Genomic DNA, 18,196 nt, shown 5'->3' on the forward strand with positions numbered 1-18,196 from the left:
CACCAGGACCAAGGTATATGCCAGCGCGGCTCTGATGAATGAAGGTTCGAAAATTACTGCTACGACTGATTTTGTGCTACGGGAAGATTAGGACGTATTAGGCTCTTCAAACAAACTCTGGGTTTCTAGAATATGACTACACGAGATACTTTCATCATTGACCCAACAAATCTATGGCAAGTCCCATAACAATCCGAACCTTTGTCGTCAATCGGGAAAGAAAGGCACCAGAACCGTGAAGTTTCCATTCAATCCAGCGATTGACTTGTGAACACAAGATCCTTTTTCCAAGTTGCCGTTAGGATTGGGCGAGGCAAAAGCCTGGAGGACTGTCACGAAGAGAAAGGTGAAGAATACCGATTTCATCTTGCATGGTAATAGATATATATGTTGGAACCTGATCTTCTTCCTGTTTAGAGGTGAGAAGCTCAGCTATTTATCGACAGCTCGCTGCAGTGATCGTAAAAGTCTCAATGCGAGATATCAAGGCGCGCGGTGGCCCCTCGACCAACATCCGGCCTGCAAGGGCAATGCTCCTCTATACCAAGAGCATCCTCTTAATATGATTGGAGGTTATTATACGCGACTTTCGGTAAGATTCAAGTTGGAGATGTAATAATCACCTAGGCCATATGTACATGTGATGCTTTCACAGTGAGCCTAGTCAACGATTTCAGGCTGACCAATTAAAAAAAATTGGGACTCCCGTACAGAGCACTTGGTACGTTTTAACCCTTTCCTAAGGGACCTTTCAGCTAGATCTGTATCATATCCGAAACCTGGAATAATCGGGAATCCCCAGTGACATTCCTAGCTGACCATGGCTGTTTTCCGTGCCAATTGCACAATTGACTTAGTTTGATAGTCTTCTCTCCCTATTCGGACGCTGTTAGTTGCGCAGTTGGCATGGGTAATTGTTGGACTCTTACCAGCGATCATCTTGACTCAGAAATAGTGCATCCTTACCTCTTTTAGACAAGGGTGATGCGTTCGTTTTTAAATAAAGTCCAACGCTTCCAAGGATCCAACTAATGGTCGATCTAAGGATCAATTGATGCACCCAAGCATACGCTTTAAAGCTTAAGTAGGCCGCCGAGCCACTAGACCCCCTAAACTAGGGCATAGTCCGTGGGCTGTAGCCCATTGATAAGGCTGAATTCGCCAATCCGCCCCCGACAGCCGACAGAAGAATAAGTTCAATAACAGCTTCTGATTCCAATATGAAATAAAGTGCTCAATTGTGGGCTCAATATTGTAATTGGTAGCATAATAAGGGTATATCGGACAGAATACGGAAGCATAACGCAATAACAGCGCTTACGACTCCTAAGCAGGACCTGAAAAATCCGCTAAGGAAATCTCCAAGCAGGCCTGGAAGTATCTAGAGAAATGTTTGGGGTGAGTTCTTGAGGTTCTAATAAGCCCTTTCATAGGTCACCCACCCCAGTCATTAAAAGCTCATTATTCCCGGCGTCCAATAGCTCGGCGATTATCTGCTCAGAATTCATACCAGCAAAGTCCCATGTCCAAGGTTCAAGTGCCCCTAGACCGTAAAGATCTGCTGACGTCAAAGAACTCTGTACTGTATCTAACTGAGAATCCAGCCAAGTAGAATTGATTGGTGCCAAATCTGTGGGTGATATGTCGGAACCTGGAGCATTATATGGGAAAGAATGAGATAGGAAGGGATCCTCAAAGTTCTGTGCTGGCACCAGATACATCTCGTCTGTCGTCATCCCGGCATATTCAGCTTCTGATGAAAGTCCGACCGGCTGAGGCACTGAGATCTCTTCTGTGGTTTGATTACGGATTGTCCGAGATGCAATATTGGCGTCTACCGACGGCTGCTGTGAATTCCAGGGTAAAACAGGAAATAACGTTAGATTGTTGATTGTTTGCTTTAGAGTCAAGAAATCCTCCGTATTGTCGACACCGGGCCCAACTGACTGCTGCTCCAAGGCATTCAAGGTTCTGATGCAGATATCGTCGAGGACAGGGGTATATTCTGCAATTTCAGGCCAGCGACGAGATATTCTGCCAAGCAGAAAAGAAAATGTTTTGATATATCTACTCAAGATCGCAATATCGTCCCCTGCTAAGTGCGTTTGGCCTTGCTGTGTATGTTCAATTCCGGTCAAGATAGAAGCTAGTAGGCAAACCCCGGATTCAATAGTGAAATGAGCAGCGTGCCAGAGATTAAACAATTTTCCCATCTGTTCAATCATATTGAATTGTCTAATCAGGGCAGCTGAGGATGTGAGAGCCTTCTTGCACATCTCTTTTGTGGGATTGGGACACCGTGGTGAAGGGCGGTTTAGCCGTAGGATCTGAATATGATAATGCAACTCATAAAACTCAATTGTCTCCGTGAGCTTAATGCTTTGAAGAACCATATTGTACCATTCGATCAGGCGCCGATGTATTGTTGCAAACCATTGGTCGAAAGAAGAATGTGATTTATCAAATTGGTGTGAAGGCCAGTATAAAGTCCCTGTGATTTCAGACTCTATCTGCCGTAGAAGCCACATATGATGAGTTGGCGATAATTCTGACTGAAAATCAGGGAACTAATTTCTCGTGCTCAGTAAGCATTGCTAGCCACATAGATTCATGGAGAAATTACCTTCGCTGTGATTGTCGACATGGGCAATAAAAAAGGCCGACAACGAGCTGTATGACCAGCACTGATAACAAAATCAGATGTAGGAGACTCAACGTGCAAAAGAACGGAACTTACGAGTCAATGCTATATGAATGCCAGAACAGTCTTCGTCGAGTGTTGAGTGTTGCGCTGTCCAGATTCGCCTGAATTGATGCTGGAAGCTCGTGATGTAGTCCAATATATAAACATAATCTAGTAGCTGCTTCTGCACACTTACAACAATCAACGTCCATGGGATTGAGGAAACCATAGTGTGTAAGAAGTTGAAGCGCTTGAAGTCGTTCCCATGGATTAGATAAACCCACTTGAGGAAGATGAGCTATAGCTGTTTTCCGGAACCCAATTGTCACCGTTATAGCTTGAACCTCATTCTGATGCATGAGAGTATTTGTCTGGGTCTATTAGCTATTGAATCATACAGAGAGATAGGAATCACAAACACTTATAGCTAAGGTTATATGGACATAGAAAACGTCAGCATCCGAAGGCTGTTTGTTGTTATAAACCCTGTCACATGCCGCATACAAATCCGCTTCTTCAATTCCTGGATATTGAGGACGGTATATCTCGCAATAGTGTCTCAACAGGGCATCGACTACATGTCGAGGAACCGAGGAAACATTAATAGGTCGCGCTGAACTTTCCCGAAGTTGAGGTTTCTTCATATATTCCTGAGGATTTATTTTCAAATACGGTATAGGTGAGCTAGAGAGAAAGAGTGGGGTTGCCAGCGGAAGCATTTTCCTGTCCTGCTCACGAGAAAGACCTATGGGCTCGATAATGGCCATTGCAACACGTGTGACTAGCCTATCCACAGCCCCATTTGCAATATCCGAAGTACTATTTGTTGAATGTATTTTGGAACGCATGACTTCGGTCTCCAACCGAGCTATCTCGTCCTCGAGATGGATTATTGTACTTCGAGGTTTGTCAACTCCATGGATGGAGTCGTAGCCCAGGCACGTTGCGCCAGCTACGGAGCACGCACCACACGTAGGATATTGCAAATCACACTGAAGTCAGTGAATTAGTCGCCCAGTGCTATTCATGTAATAGGGGGGAAACAAAAAAAAACGAAAACAAAAGGAGAGAAGGGAGAAAAGAAAAAAGTTGGGGTTCCTTACTCGTATCTTTCTTTTTCGACAACGTGAACACGCTTTGCTATGTTTTTGCTTGCGGGATGTTCCTACTTCTCTACCTTGCATCATCATGAAGTCTTTCTCAGTTTATTCTCTTGAAAATGGAAGGGGAGCGGTTCAGAGACAAGAGTGAACATGAGGTCCTGACTAATGAAATACCCCCAAATTTACGGTCCCCAGGCTCCCCACATTCAAACGTTCCCCGCCTGAGACAAATAACAACTTTTTTTTAACATCGAGATCGTTAAGCTTCTGCTAGTCATTGGCTATGGTAATCCAAAATAAAAGTCGCCTTTTCTTGACATAAAAAATAATGGAACAGTGTGCAATTTACCACACGCCAGTGGATCGAGTTGCTTCCAGGACTAGCCTGAAGCTGCGCTCAGCTCCGTGTTATCGGAGACACAAAATATCATCACAATGCTCAGCGATGCTTAAATAATAGAGTTGCAATGTATTCGAGGAAGATCTAATTCCGCTATCGGAAGAACCCGTGGATTCTGCGTAGGTCTCTATCCTACCATTGTTGATTTCCAATGGAAACTCGCCGTCCTTACAGCAGAGTGAATGAAAGTAGCTTTAGATATAATCAGCAATTTGATGAATATATGACACAACGAAACAATCACCCTTATCTGTAGCAAATATCCTGAGCAAGAGAACCTTCCTAGAAGAGACATTTGGCGTCTTCAATCCGCAGCTCTTACATGTCGGCAAATGTAAATAGCAATGAGCAGAGCAGCAAACGGAGGGTCAGCCAAGGGAGCCAATCTTTCTCACTCGCATCCTCTTCTTGGCTACCAGAACCTGCTATGGATTTACATCGCCAACATCGCCCACGCAGATGTACTGTGCAGCAAGCTAACATGTTGGAATCGGAGGAATTTGGCTATACAAGAAGTAGGCTGGTATTATAAATACGGTATCGATATGGTATTGTATTACGGGTATTTCCTAGCGCATCCACCTCATTCTCGGTCTTCTCCGCGTTGACAGACTAACCCTAATCCTCAGCATCAGCATACCGTGTTAGTATGCATACAAGCTTTCTCTGCTTTGTACCAAAAAGAAAATGGGATGAATTGGTGCGAAAACCTCTGACTCTTCCGACTTTAAATTGTAAATGTTTCTGGCTCGGCTCACGACTTGTGCTTTGCGTTATAACTACTAGAAGGCCATAGTGACCTACCCACCCAAACAAAAATGTCCTTCTCAGCGTTAGGGACAGGAGACATTGTCCTTGCTGGACCACTCAATCGTCCCATCGGCAAAGGGACGGTATATGACCATGTACGGGCGGCAGACACTTGCTTCGCAAACCTCGAAATGCCTTTTGTTAAGAATGGATATGCCACTGAGAAATTAATCGCCCTGAAGGCTGATCCCGTACATTCGCATATAATCCGTGATATTGGAGTTGATGTTGTGACTATAGCCAACAATCATGGAATGGACTATGGTATTGAAGGTCTCCGAGAGACAATTCAGACTCTCGACAGTATCGGCGTCTCTCACGCTGGTGGTGGTGAAAATGTCACGGAGAGCTTTAGGCCTGTATGGAACGAGATCAAGAACACCAAGGTAGCATACATCGGGGTGACTACCACTCTCCCGAATGGTAGCGGTGCTGGTCCCTCACGGCCCGGCTTAGCAGGAGTACGCGTCTATACTAAGTATGTCATTGACAGCGTAGCTCTTGATGAGTCGCCGGGTATGTCGCCATTTGTCGAGACGGAAACGTACAAACCGGATGAGGACTTACTTTTACAGTCAATAAAGAACGCGCGAGCTCGAGCTGACCTAGTATTTGTTGCGATACATTGGGGTGTGCCTTATGGATGGGTCTCTTCAACCCAGGACGAAATTGCGACCTACCAACAACCGTTAGCGCATGCCATGATTGATGCTGGGGCTTCTGCTATCTTTGGGCACCATCCACACGTCGTACAAGGCGTGGAAGTGTACAAGGACGTTCCTATATTTTACAGTTTGGGGAACTTCATTTTTAGCAACGATATCGTGACGCCAAAGCAGGAGACACGACAATTTCCTCCTTATGTATGGACTAGTCTACAACGCTCAATATCCAACATTGGTGCTTTCGGAAGGGTTCAGTGGATTGGGGGCAAAATGTCGAGTTGCACGATCATCCCGCTTACGATTGCTGATGACGGAGAACCTCTCGAGGCTACGGAAGATGATGCAAGATTGCTTCTGTCTCGCTTGAATTCGTTGTCTTACAGCTATGGAACTAGATTCAAAGTGTTGAAGCTCAAGGATAGCTTTGAGATTGCCATCACACAAGAATCGCTTTAGATAGTGATCTCAGTTCAAGTCACCAGGTGACGTTGGGAAATGTAACTAGTGACGTACTGAAATATTTTACCTAAAATCATATTATACCTGCCATCACGAATTGGAAACAGCAATTTCAAGCACAAAAATCTGTTCGGACTTTTCAAAAATCTCGCAATCTGTATCCTAACTTGTCGTGGCAATCCCGGCAGTAACAAATTACCTTTAAGGCGATAAGAAAGAATAACGCATAATTTCTAAAAAGGGAGCTTCATGCCACAACTTCATAAGCAGGGGGTATTCGCTCACTAATCTGCTGTGCCGAAAGACGGAATATTGAGGATGGTGAATCCTCGCTACTACTCTCTGATAGAGTAAGGGTTGTCGGAACCGTCACACTCTATACTTAAAGCAGAAGAAAAGAAAAGAAAAATCAGCCACTGGTGTCCATGTCCAGGTAACTTCGACAGTGTCTTATTCGACCATATCCTTTATTAATAGTAATCGTTTCACGGCGTTACACGTTGACTTGATTCCCGATTTTGTGAACCATTTTAAAGAGCAAAGACCAGGTCCTTCTGTCTTTAAGAAACTCGCGCTTTTCAGATCTCCAGCTCGAATACTGAGAAAACCTAGTTAGGTATAACTAGTTTATAATACATTATAAAATAACTCAGCGTTGAGCTATTGTTTATTTTGAAGAATATAAAGTCTTTAGGATTTGAAATAACTCTATAAACTGTGTTGTTTATAATTGTGGTGGTTTTTGTTGTATTATTTCTTCTTGTGTGTTATGTTTAATGCTTTGACATAAAAGTCTAATCTCCATACGCTAGGCATTGCGCAAGCCTGTCGTCTAGAGTGGCTTTTTTGCTTCCATTAAGAACTAAGTGGTATCGGCGCCCTTCAGAATACTACAAACGTAGTCCGCTTTTCCACTCAAGACGTATGGAGGTCGGAAGTTGCCGAAGGACATCAGGATTTAAGGGGAGGGGGAACCTGGGAGAATATGCGAGTGCCCATATGATATCTAAGAAGTAGAGCTATCTAAGTGATTATTTGTGGAAGTGCAAACGTACTGGGCGAACAGCGGTGCCTGAGACACCTAACAGAACTTTACACATAATCTAGTAAACAAACCGATCTGACTACGAGGTTAAATATATGTAAATACATACGAAAGGTAGATAGTGATCTATAGATCATATAAATGCTTTGATTTCATAGACAATCGAGAACGATCACTCGGTATCCCATTTATGGTCATCCTGATAGACGCCCACCCCTTTCCCATCTTTCTTCCAAATAACCCCGTCTTTCATCACGAAATCCACATTTCTCAAAGCGTATTTATCCTGACGAGGATCGGTCTTGAGGGCAATTATATCCGCTCTCAGACCTTTCTCGAACCATCCAAAGCGCATGCCGCACAAGTCTTTGCCACAAGATTCCCAACCGCCAACAGTGCCAGCCTCGAGAACATGCTCTAGCGGTAGGCCGGCTTCAATCATGAGCTCCATTTCTCGTACATTTTGGCCATGTGGGTATGTACCAGTGTCACCTCCACAAGCGAAGCGAACGCCAATGTCGTAGGCTAGCTTGGTCTGGTCTAATATTTCCTGAATCCTGTGCTTGTGCAATCGCTCACAGACAGCTAAAGTTGGGACTAAGATACAGTCCTTCTCAACCATGAGTTCAAATAACTCCCGGTTCGCAAAGTAGGCATGCTCGATAGTATTGACACCCGCCTTGACAGCCATGATAGCACCTTCAATTGTACCGGCATGGCAGGCTACTGGTGCCCCCCCCATTTTTGCCTCTTTGACGATCATGTCCATTTCTTCTTGATCAAATACAAGAATATCAGGGTTTGGATTTGCGGGAGGGTGTTGGATACCAGAGATATATGGATGTTGTTGAACCGGCGGATATCGCATGAGACGACGACGGTAATCAGCAAAGAATTTGATGATATCGGCACCTGCCGCAATACGCCGTCTGACAGCTATACGGGCATCGTCTGGTCCGTCAACAGCCTCGCCTCCACTGGGGAGACAGACCCCGTTGGCATGATTCTCAGTACGAGGCTCGTATGAGCCTGTGCTAGCTAAAGCGCGGGTGGCGACGAACAGCCGTGGCCCAGGTATGAGTCCTCGATTGATACAGTCTCGAACTTGCGCATCAGCCTCTTTCATAGACTCAGACCCTAGGTCTCTAAACCTTGGTCAGTATAACTGCTTTGCTTCCAGGCTGTTAAGCAACTCACCGATAAGTAGTGTACCCGGCGAGTAATGCAGTACGGCAGTGATTGACTGCTCGAACTATTCTCTCCACAACGCTTTCGTCACGTTTTTGATTCACGGATGCGCGCTCACTAACGATGATTAATAAAATCCCGAAAAACGACCATGAAATACCAAACGTGCTTGTAGGAGTGGAGGAAGATATGGCTGTGCGCATCTACAAATCCCGGCATCACTACTCTGTGCCTCAAATCAACATCGCCATCTGGCACAGCATCTCCAACCGAGCCCGGTGTTCTCTGTATAACATCGACAATTAGACCCGAGATGGGGTCAACAGTGATAGAGATGTCGGATATAAACGCCTTCTGTTTAGGATCAAAGAGTGTTGACGTGTGAATAGTGTATGGTGCCGCCATGTTTCGTTTTGAATTACGGTAGTGGTATGACCCAAAAAAAAAATAGGTTAAAGCTGAGTGTCTCAAAACATGATTTGTTTGTTGGTATATATATCACCATTTGATAACACTAGCGGGGGTTACTAATTGTTGCCTCTTCCAATTAACCCTACGTAAGTGGGCGTGGACTAGATAACGGAGATTGCCTAGCGCTTCCTGTTAATTTCCTGCACTTTGCGGTCGCTTCGACCAACTCCGAGCTTAATAACTTGCCCAGTGGGTGGGGTTCGATATGGGGTAAGAAAGACTGACCAGGGTTGCTCACTTGGCAGCAACCTGGAACAAGGGAATCGGATTATAGAAAATATTCACGATAGGTAAAGTTCTTTGGTGTTCTACTGATGCCAACTTAGTCAGTATGTACTGCTCAGCAGCAAGGGCCAGCTGGTTTCGTATTTCCATATGCCTGACTTATTCGAGAATTTCTTATCGTCAAACTGTGAGTAATTGAAGTTACAGGGGCAGTGCATATCAAAACCACTCCTGGCGAACTCTCTTTGGGAAAGCCTGGGTGAAAGAGGATGGCATGATGTCTAGATGAAGTATTCAACTCATATTTTGATACGTAGAGTAGTGAGAAGTACTAGTGGGTCCCTAAGTGACCGAGTTCGTTAAGAGAATCACTAACGTAACTGCTCGCTGATATCGAACGAGACAGTATCTTGACAGTATCCAGACACAAGACCATTCAGAACGACCACTCTACAATCGGCAATTCATCGCAGGGCTTGCCGATTAGCACTCTACCAGTACAGCTTGTCATATCCATCATTATAGTGCTCAATGTGATCATTCTCTCCATTCCAATAGCTCCAGCTGGCCGGGATCTACAAATAGAGTATGGGAACCCTTCCTGGTCTGCAAATCTTGTCCTTATAGACTCAAACGTTGTGGGCACACTATTTTCTAAGTCCTTTTTGATAAGCTCCTGAATTCTCGCCAGCCGTGTCATCGAATTTGGAGCTGGATGATCAACCAGTCTCGCCGGACGGTTTGGCCCGTAAAGATGGTTGGTATGAGCAACACTGTTGTCGCGAGGAAGAATGACAACGTTTCCATAAGGCGAACATTCAATGTCAAGGTGACTCCCACTTTTATCTGCTAGCATGTAATTCGAAGTACTTGCTGTGCCGAATTCGTCAATGATCGAGAGTGCACTGCTGACACTGGTGGCATATTGAAGCAAGCGACGTGACATAACATGGATAGGGAAACTATTCTGGTTGTACGCTCCAGATCGCAGCGCGTTTGAGCACAATCCAAATCCTGCGTTATTCATCCCAATCTTGCCCACGATGCCTGCCTCAGAGAGAAACTTCATTTCTACCGCCGAACCTTCAGGCTTGATGTGGAGAAAGACAAGGCCTTGCTGGAGCTCCTCCAGCCAGTCCCAGTTTTGTGCGACGAACACCCGTCCATCTTCCGCCTTCTGGCTAATAGATGTACAACCGTCGGCGTAATTTGTCAGAGCAATCTCACTCCGGACATTCAGCGTTAGAATATCCGCAGCCGTGAGACCAGCGCCGGCTCCATCTGCAATGCCTTTCATCTCTTCGAGAATCTCGGGATATTTCTCCTGAAGTGTGTCCGTAAATTCTGCTACGGCTCGTTCTCGTGCTTGGCCCCATGTGATTTGGACTGTTTCAGCAAAGAACGAGGTGTATGTCCGGATATTGTGATGAATACCTGTCGAGACAGCCTGGCCATGAATAAAACCGATCTGGTATGGATTCCCACCGCAGTGGACTGTCTTCACTGAAGGGTGATCATAGGTGATTTTGGAATCAATCGTTGTAGCCATGTTCGCCGTTGTGAAACGCAATATGAGAGTCCTAGAGTATCCCTTCACGCACTACACATCAAGAAAATAATAGAATTATATCCGTGGCTCATATTTCCTATAAATTGCAGTATGTGGTAACATTTTTTCTCACAAACAGACATCGAATGGCTGTTTATGGGCGGGTTTGGCCGAAGGTAACAAGATAGATACGCACATTTCCGTGAGTCGTCTTATAAATCAACTCTATGACTAATTTTTTCAATCTAAACAATTCTCTAATAATTACTCGGACTAAGATTTAGTGCTAATATAAATTTAAATCTTGTGGGGCGGAACAGGAAAAATATTTTTTATAAAGAACTATTCGTTTTTTGAATCGGATCGCTATTAGTCAGTGACACTGAAGGCTCATAGCGATAAATATAAAGTCAGCCTCGTCAGATCTATTCATCATGGTGTAACTTTTGATATGTTAATCGTAGGCTCACTTTATATGGACATTAACACATCATATTCGTTTTTGAAGCTTGTCATTTAAATAGTGGACATCCAGGAAGAGACATGGTGCATAATCTAGAAAGTGGCCCTAAAAATCTAGATAGTGAAACAAAGCCATTGGCAGCCACTACAAAATCCCAACATTGTACTTAAATTGCGAGCAATATTGCATGCACTCATGCTATAGACATAAATTCAAATCAACACAGATATTGCGGGGATTGCGCCCACGGATGCAAACAGGGCAATCGATATTGGCAATACAATACTCGTCCTCACGGAGTAGATCCAGATTTACCCTCCGTAGCAACTTTCGAATCGGGGTCGACGTGCCTGTCCTCATCGATCTCATGTCCATCCAGGACCCGCTTTGGTAAAACTACACCTTCTTCTCCGGCAAAATACTGCGTCTCAGATATATGGAACACGGCAAGATAACCGAATATTATCACACCTGCAGTATAAAATGCGAGAAGGACGCCAGCTTCCTTGATATAAGGGACTTCTATTGAGTCAACACCAAAGCATATAGCTTCGCCGGCTCCTTGCATAGCTCGAAAAATTCCCTTTTAAGACCATAGTTAGTAGCAGAAATTTTAAATCAGATTCTGCTTGTGTACTTACTGCGTAGTTTGCTGACTTGCGAGGGGAGTTTGTCAGACAGCCGAGGAAATAGAGAATGAGGTAGGGCCATAGTACACTGGACACCCAGTTCAAGACAAAAAGGAAAAAAATGGGGATGAAGGCATCCTCATTCCAGTCGGTTGGATTCGTTGGTGGTTGAGAGCGATTATAGTGGCGAGTTCGAACAACTTCCCAAGTCCAGGCGGCTATCAAGGGTACACCAATAACAACCAGGCCGACTATAGCTCTTGTACGGCGCGACCATTTGTCGTGGTCCAGTATTTTCTGTAATCCGATGCCAGCGGGAATTTGTACCACAACAGCAATGAATGACAAGAGAGATCTCGCTCTCAGGCTGTTGTGAAAGGCGTTTACGGAACCAGCGTACACCAGAAAGCATTCAGAAGGGAGGAAAGCAGGAATCATTATAAGTAATTTCCAGTCCCTGAATATCTCGAGAGTTGACTTCAGCTCCTCTACGAAGCCACGAGATTTGATATTTGCTAGTTGAGTACCATCTTCTCGAGTAATTTTCGAAGGGGGTCGCAGCGCGAAAGCAAAAAGACAGGCGAACCCTTGTATCACGATGAAGACAATATATACAACTTCCGGGACGCCGGCAGCTTTGCTAGATTTCCGATTGATCAGTAGTGGTATGATACCCCCTACAGCTGCGCCGAAAGCTTGCAGGTTGAACGACAATGCGATGAATGACCCTCGTTCTCGTTCTTCAGAGTAAGACATGGATATATAACCCATCGTGCAAAATAGACAACCAGCGGAGATCTGTTGTTGGTTTCATTAATACATCAGTGAATTCAACTCCAGTAATAGACTGTTTAACTCACTCCAATAGCAACGGCAGCAAAGATTGGGAACCCTTCATGTCCGGTTTTATCAAAGTACCAAAGACTTCCGATGTATATCATGTATCCCACAACACCAAGACACGCCGTCAAAGCAGGCCCGATTGTATTCAGTAAACTTCCGCTGAAAGTGGACGAAAGTACCCATACCGCACACAGTGTGGCATTCACTACCTGCACTGTCTGTGCTGAATTGGGACGACCCCCGCCAGCTCCTAGTAAGTTCAAGGCTTCATACAGACCAGCAGTCATAGCAACGATCAATCCCATTATGACACTTATAAGCAGTGAGCAAAAACACCCCCTTTGCGTGAGAAAAGGCGTCAGTACTCACTTTTGCCAATATGGCGAATGTAGACGGACAAGGGGGAGGCCTGGAATCTTGATAGCCATCTTCCGACCAATGTATTATTGAGTTTTGATATTATTTCAAAAATGAATGAGTTTAAGAGAAGAATAAATTTGAGAAAGCAAAGTCCGTTTATAGCATTTGAGACATACTGTATAAATACCTAAAGCTAGCCGGGAGAAACTACTGTAATATACATGCAAAACCTATACACCATCATCTTGATAACAAAGTTTTTGCCTTGGATTTAGAGAAGATGTATGGAAACCGTAGCCCACATGTTCTTGGGGGTAATCATGAAAATAGAACTGATACCCATTCCGAATATTGGTACCACTCCACAGACGCGAAGGCTCGTGCACATTGTTATCGAAAACAGAGTTTATCTTTATCTGGGGTATCACCGCACGGTTAAAGCCGTTTCAACCTGGGGTACATCAAGACCGACACCGTGATGTCTAATGTCCGTGGCAGCTTTTCCATGTTAGATTTAACTTTACTATATTGACACAGTTTAACTGCTAGGCAATGAGCGAGTGATATTTTCGTATCGCGGCGAAAACCGAGATACGCAGGCAAATTACTTACCAAATGTCCCCGAAATGGAATCGCGGAATCAGCCTAGCGTATTTGTTGTATTGACGGATATATCCGCAAACGGTATCAGCATCGAAAGTTGAAGAACCAAGAATACCGATAGACACATTGACTTTATTTCTAGCAAATTTGTAAGCCTGTCACTGCATATTGACTAACTTAACTTAACCACGTTATATCCGCTTACCAATCACTTCCGATTTTTAAAGTCATATAGCCCTGAAGAACGAACATTCATGTTTCAAATGGTCTAATCAAATGCTATACCAATCCATAATCTTAAAAGTATTTGTCGTTTATCTGATATATTCAATGCAATTGTCGACAATCCGTTACCGAAGATGACCCATTTCACCACAACGCAGTCAATTCCAAAAATCACCAAGCAGTGGATTGTCGATGGACAGAATGGCCTTGACTCCTTGAAATACACCGAGGGTCCCATACCGGATCTCGGCGACACCCAAGTTCTGGTTAAAAGTGAGTCACCAAAACCTTTGATATAATCCACTACGTTCGTCATGTAGTAACCTACTTTGCAGTTCACGCAGTCTCTCTCAATGTACGCTTCCTTGTCCAGCTATACTTTGCCCTACGGACTAACACTAATTTTAGTATCGTGACCTCATCATTCCCCAGGGAAAATACCCCTGGCCGGTCAAGCCCGGCGTGGTTCCAGGCTCCGATGGTGCTGGAATCGTCCTGGCCGTCGGAAAAAATGTGACTCGTTTCCAGCCCGGCGACAAGGTCGTCACAATGCTAAATCAACTTCATATAGCCGGGCCTGTGACTAACCAATCAAACAAACATGGACTCGGTGGCTCAGTTGACGGGACTCTACGCACAATAGGCGCTTTCGATGAGCAAGGACTTGTACCCGTGCCCGAGTGTCTGACCTACATCGAAGCAGCAACGCTTCCATGTGCTGGCCTTACCGCATGGAACGCGCTTTTCGGATTAAGTGGTAAAGCCGTGACGGCTGGCCAATATGTTCTGACTCAAGGTACTGGTGGAGTCAGTATCTTCGCCCTGCAGTTTGCCAAAGCCGTCGGTGCTAGGGTAATTGCCACGACTAGCTCAAACGAGAAGGCCCTGTTTCTGCAAAGACTCGGTGCTGATCATGTTATAAACTATCGAGAGACTCCAGACTGGGGCTCCCGCGTGAAACAGTTAACGCCTGGCGGCGTTGGTGTTGACCTAGTCGTTGAAGTTGCAGGGCCGACGACGCTGAAACAGAGTGCGGCTAGCGTTAAGCTTGACGGGACTATAAGTGTTGTTGGATTTGTTGGTGGTGAGAGCAAGGAGACAATGCCGAGTTTGTTGGATACATGGATTAATCTATTCACTGCCAGGGGTTTGTGGGTTGGTAGTCGTCTCCAGATGGAGGATATGTGTCGGGCTATCGAGGCGAACCCTGACAGACTCCATCCTGTTGTTGATCCCAGAGTCTTCAAATTAAGCCAGGTCAAAGAAGCTTATGAGTACTTGGCGTCTGGGAAGCATCAAGGGAAGGTCTGCGTTGAAATTGAGCATTAAATTCAATTGCCTAACCCTAACCCTAACCCTAAATTTGGTGTTGGCCGGGCATTTTGCAACATCTAGTAGTGGAAATCCGTAAATTTGTCAAATAATTCATTATAGCTGAAATAGCAGCAGTAACCATATGCATCGAATTGATAATAAATTTACCAACATCCTGGAATAAGAGTGTCATGAACCGTGGGATTACCATTTCCATGCCATTTATCACCAAAACTTGTCTAAATTCGCTTCCTCGAACACTTATCACCAGAAGTTGTTATCTCAGGAGCTTAAGGCAGAATGCATGACATTCGTTCCATGTCCGATTTTGTTCAAGTTTATTTAATCATGCTATAGAAGTATCATTATCACCTCGATTATCTTATGTCTTGTGTTATTAGGTCATTGTCACATGCAAATCCGAGCGTATGCAGCATGGAATCACCGTGCGGGAAGTGGGGTTCATTGGGTTATTTGATCCTGCTCAGAAATTCTCGGGCTATCAACCCCAAAACGAAAGCGATTCCGGGGTTGGTACGGCGGAGTTAATTGGAATTGCGTTAGCATTCCTTTCTATGATTACGTGCATCACATGCTGGACATAATATTGGAAGCCCTCGGCATCTCCGCCGACCCATAGCACATGCAGCGGCGTCACTACATAAACTAGCTGGCATTGCTGTGATGATAACTCCTATCTATCTTCAAATAATATCAAAATCTTGAAACCAATTCTTTCGTTCTGTTGATAAAAATGGCAGCCCCGGAGAGCGTGACTATCGAGAACTTGACGGGTACATGGACCCTCGTAAGCGTTCCTGGAGAGCCAGCACCACCCGGGTATAAACTTACGGCTCCTCAAAACAGGACTCAAAACTTTCGGCCGACGCTGATCCTTTACTTTCATTGGTAAGTATTCTCTATCATTCTTTCTCTTCATGAGAACATACCATGAGAAAATCTGTTTAGGACGTATGACAGCTAACCCTAGTTGTAGCAAGGAATAGGCTGGATTGTTCGAAAAGGTATAAAATTAGCGACCGTCACCATTAAATTGAAGCAATTTGTTGGCAAAAACCCTCAGGGCGACAATGAAGTACTGCAACTCACCATCGGTCAATCAACTGGCACTGGCCTTGGTAGCACAACCGAGAATCGGCTCTTTGATGGTACTGAGACCTCGCATGAGGATCATATCTTCGGGAAAACCCTCACCACCTCCAAATTAATAGGGGGCTCTGCTTCTTCAGATGGAAAGATAAGACCAACCATTGACATACAAACACAAATCAAAGACCCGGAAGTCGCGAAATTCCTGAGGGGGGAAATTACCGACGACCTGAAGTTATCAGAGGGTTATCTTGTTGAAGGGGCCCAAACAGAGCACGGAAAAGCAGTAGGACAAGAGGGTGTATGGGCCCACGTGATAGTGAAGAATAATGAAGGCAAATGGCTTGCTGAACAGGTATGAAATTGGGTTCCACTTGATTTATATTTGCATACATACTGAGAACACTATCAAAGGTCTGGGGGTTTGAAACAATCAACAACGAACGTCGCTATGTCCGTCGCACAGTGGTATCTGACAAAAAGAATTACAAACTGGGTCGGTTTGTATATTCATATGTTGGCCCGGAATCAGATTGATTACTATCATCGCTTTAGAGTGGAAACCCGGCGAACAAGCCATATGTAGATTTCATAGAGCCAATAACCCACATCTTTCTGTACGATTAGAACAATTATATGAAAAACAAATAGGTTTCCAACTTAAATACTTAAGACGTAACTAGATAGAATGCTAGGGATGTATTACATCAATCGATGTTGGTCTTAGGGAACGATTTAAAGTCAAAAACTAGGAATCCATCGACTAATTACATTTGAAATGGCCCGGTATCCGTGCAAAAGTCTTAGCCGCCGTACTAGGTGATTACACCCATCCGCACTAAAATGAACTTTCAGGTTATTTATTGTTTTCTGAGCAAAGGCTTGTCCTCGAGGAAATAGGCCGTGCTCATACTTCTCAATTGCCTGGCTCAATGTTTGGATTTTTCCCATTTTCAGATCTACAAGGGAATTTCCGAGTTCCAGTGCGTCAAGCATTGCTGCGTTTACACCGACTCCAGCAAAAGGGGTCATCAAGTGGGCGGCATCTCCGAGAAGTGTCACTCCAGGTCGAGGGTTCCATTTAATCCCAACTGGAAGCATGTAGAGTGGACGAGGGATCAGGTTATCGGTGCTATTCAGGATCATTCGCTTCAAGTCAGCTCCACAGTCGTCGTAGTACCGCTCAACTAATTCCCTGCAAGCAGCGTCGGGCTGTGTCCAATCAATGCCACAGTCTTTTATAAACCCCTCCGGCTTTCTGAGGCATGCATAAGTTCGGATGCTGCCATCTCCAATCCTTTGAATCTGAATTGTTCTGCCTTCCCCAAAGGAAAATAGGCTACCTTGACCGACATATTCCACCATCCATGAATGTTTTTCGTTGACATCCAGCGCCCACAGTTCAATTGCACTTATTCCAGAGTAGAACGGCTGGATCTCTGTAAGAAGCTTGCGCGTACGAGACCAAGCTCCCTCAGCACCCACAATCAGATCAAACTCCTTCTCTATCGATCCGTCACGAAAATGCAAATTCCAGCTATCGGCTTGTCCATTGGGAACAGCGCTATCGAGCGTTTTGTCATAATACAAGTTCCTTTCATCGAGATGCCGTAGCAGCACATCTTTCAATTTTTGGCGGTCTATCTCCGGTCGCTGGAATTTGTCGGTGTTTTTGTTGTTGTCATCTTGCCTTGCTGGAGTTTGCCCAGCATTTCCGTCCCAGAGCACCTCACCATCCGGCTTGACCACTTTGAGAACATCGCTCTCTGGCCGTGCATGCTGGATGAACTCATCCCATAGCCCGGCTTTACGAAGTGCTGCTTGTCCTGCCTTTGGATGTAAATCTAAAGTACCCCCTTGGTTTCGCTCGTTGGGGGAAGCGTCACGTTCGAACAGTGAAAAGGGAATATTGTTCTTCTGTAAGATGTTTGCGAGGGTAAGGCCTGCAGGTCCACCACCGATGATGGCGATTTTTGGTAAAGAACCCATTGATGTGTAATAGTTGTATTTGAAAACTAACATAACGAGTGTGGGTGGTGAACGTAATATAA

General features: G+C 44.8%; 8 protein-coding genes across 8 annotated transcripts; 3 read left to right on the top strand and 5 right to left on the bottom strand.

The window, feature by feature from the left end:
• Positions 1-1,427: 1,427 nt before the first annotated feature.
• On the bottom strand, positions 1,428-3,450 carry BGW36DRAFT_424108 (uncharacterized protein; the record flags this gene model as incomplete). Its single annotated transcript, XM_046219923.1, has 4 exons — positions 1,428-2,567; positions 2,624-2,684; positions 2,738-3,054; positions 3,103-3,450. 4 exons carry the CDS (start codon positions 3,448-3,450, stop codon positions 1,428-1,430), a joined length of 1,866 nt encoding a protein of 621 aa, XP_046075180.1.
• A 1,554-nt stretch (positions 3,451-5,004) lies between these two features.
• On the top strand, positions 5,005-6,117 carry BGW36DRAFT_355958 (uncharacterized protein; the record flags this gene model as incomplete). Its single annotated transcript, XM_046213702.1, has 1 exon — positions 5,005-6,117. One exon carries the CDS (start codon positions 5,005-5,007, stop codon positions 6,115-6,117), a length of 1,113 nt encoding a protein of 370 aa, XP_046075181.1.
• Positions 6,118-7,337: 1,220 nt separating this feature from the next.
• Positions 7,338-8,787, bottom strand: BGW36DRAFT_445421 (amidohydrolase domain-containing protein; the record flags this gene model as incomplete). The annotated part of the gene is made up of 3 exons (XM_046221671.1): positions 8,523-8,787; positions 8,363-8,470; positions 7,338-8,310 (listed from the first exon to the last, which is right to left on the bottom strand). The coding sequence occupies exons 1-3, from the start codon at positions 8,756-8,758 to the stop codon at positions 7,338-7,340; spliced, it is 1,317 nt and encodes a 438-aa protein (XP_046075182.1). The 5' UTR covers positions 8,759-8,787.
• A 565-nt stretch (positions 8,788-9,352) lies between these two features.
• BGW36DRAFT_404730 (acyl-coenzyme A:6-aminopenicillanic-acid-acyltransferase) lies at positions 9,353-10,598 on the bottom strand (the record flags this gene model as incomplete). The annotated part of the gene is made up of 1 exon (XM_046218941.1): positions 9,353-10,598. One exon carries the CDS (start codon positions 10,596-10,598, stop codon positions 9,486-9,488), a length of 1,113 nt encoding a protein of 370 aa, XP_046075183.1. The 3' UTR covers positions 9,353-9,485.
• A 755-nt stretch (positions 10,599-11,353) lies between these two features.
• Positions 11,354-12,961, bottom strand: BGW36DRAFT_289358 (uncharacterized protein; the record flags this gene model as incomplete). The annotated part of the gene is made up of 4 exons (XM_046210655.1): positions 11,354-11,644; positions 11,703-12,488; positions 12,551-12,845; positions 12,903-12,961. 4 exons carry the CDS (start codon positions 12,959-12,961, stop codon positions 11,354-11,356), a joined length of 1,431 nt encoding a protein of 476 aa, XP_046075184.1.
• An 894-nt stretch (positions 12,962-13,855) lies between these two features.
• Positions 13,856-15,050, top strand: BGW36DRAFT_289440 (putative alcohol dehydrogenase; the record flags this gene model as incomplete). Its single annotated transcript, XM_046210666.1, has 3 exons — positions 13,856-13,994; positions 14,057-14,076; positions 14,130-15,050. The coding sequence occupies 3 exons, from the start codon at positions 13,856-13,858 to the stop codon at positions 15,048-15,050; spliced, it is 1,080 nt and encodes a 359-aa protein (XP_046075185.1).
• Positions 15,051-15,789: 739 nt separating this feature from the next.
• On the top strand, positions 15,790-16,682 carry BGW36DRAFT_355963 (uncharacterized protein; the record flags this gene model as incomplete). The annotated part of the gene is made up of 4 exons (XM_046213703.1): positions 15,790-15,843; positions 15,903-15,944; positions 16,033-16,500; positions 16,560-16,682. The coding sequence occupies 4 exons, from the start codon at positions 15,790-15,792 to the stop codon at positions 16,680-16,682; spliced, it is 687 nt and encodes a 228-aa protein (XP_046075186.1).
• A 211-nt stretch (positions 16,683-16,893) lies between these two features.
• BGW36DRAFT_394617 (uncharacterized protein) lies at positions 16,894-18,134 on the bottom strand (the record flags this gene model as incomplete). The annotated part of the gene is made up of 2 exons (XM_046217932.1): positions 16,894-16,908; positions 16,962-18,134. 2 exons carry the CDS (start codon positions 18,132-18,134, stop codon positions 16,894-16,896), a joined length of 1,188 nt encoding a protein of 395 aa, XP_046075187.1.
• Positions 18,135-18,196: the final 62 nt, after the last annotated feature.

Source organism: Talaromyces proteolyticus (assembly GCF_021365285.1).
Source record: "Talaromyces proteolyticus strain PMI_201 chromosome Unknown BGW36scaffold_3, whole genome shotgun sequence".
NCBI classification, from domain to species: domain Eukaryota; kingdom Fungi; phylum Ascomycota; class Eurotiomycetes; order Eurotiales; family Trichocomaceae; genus Talaromyces; species Talaromyces proteolyticus.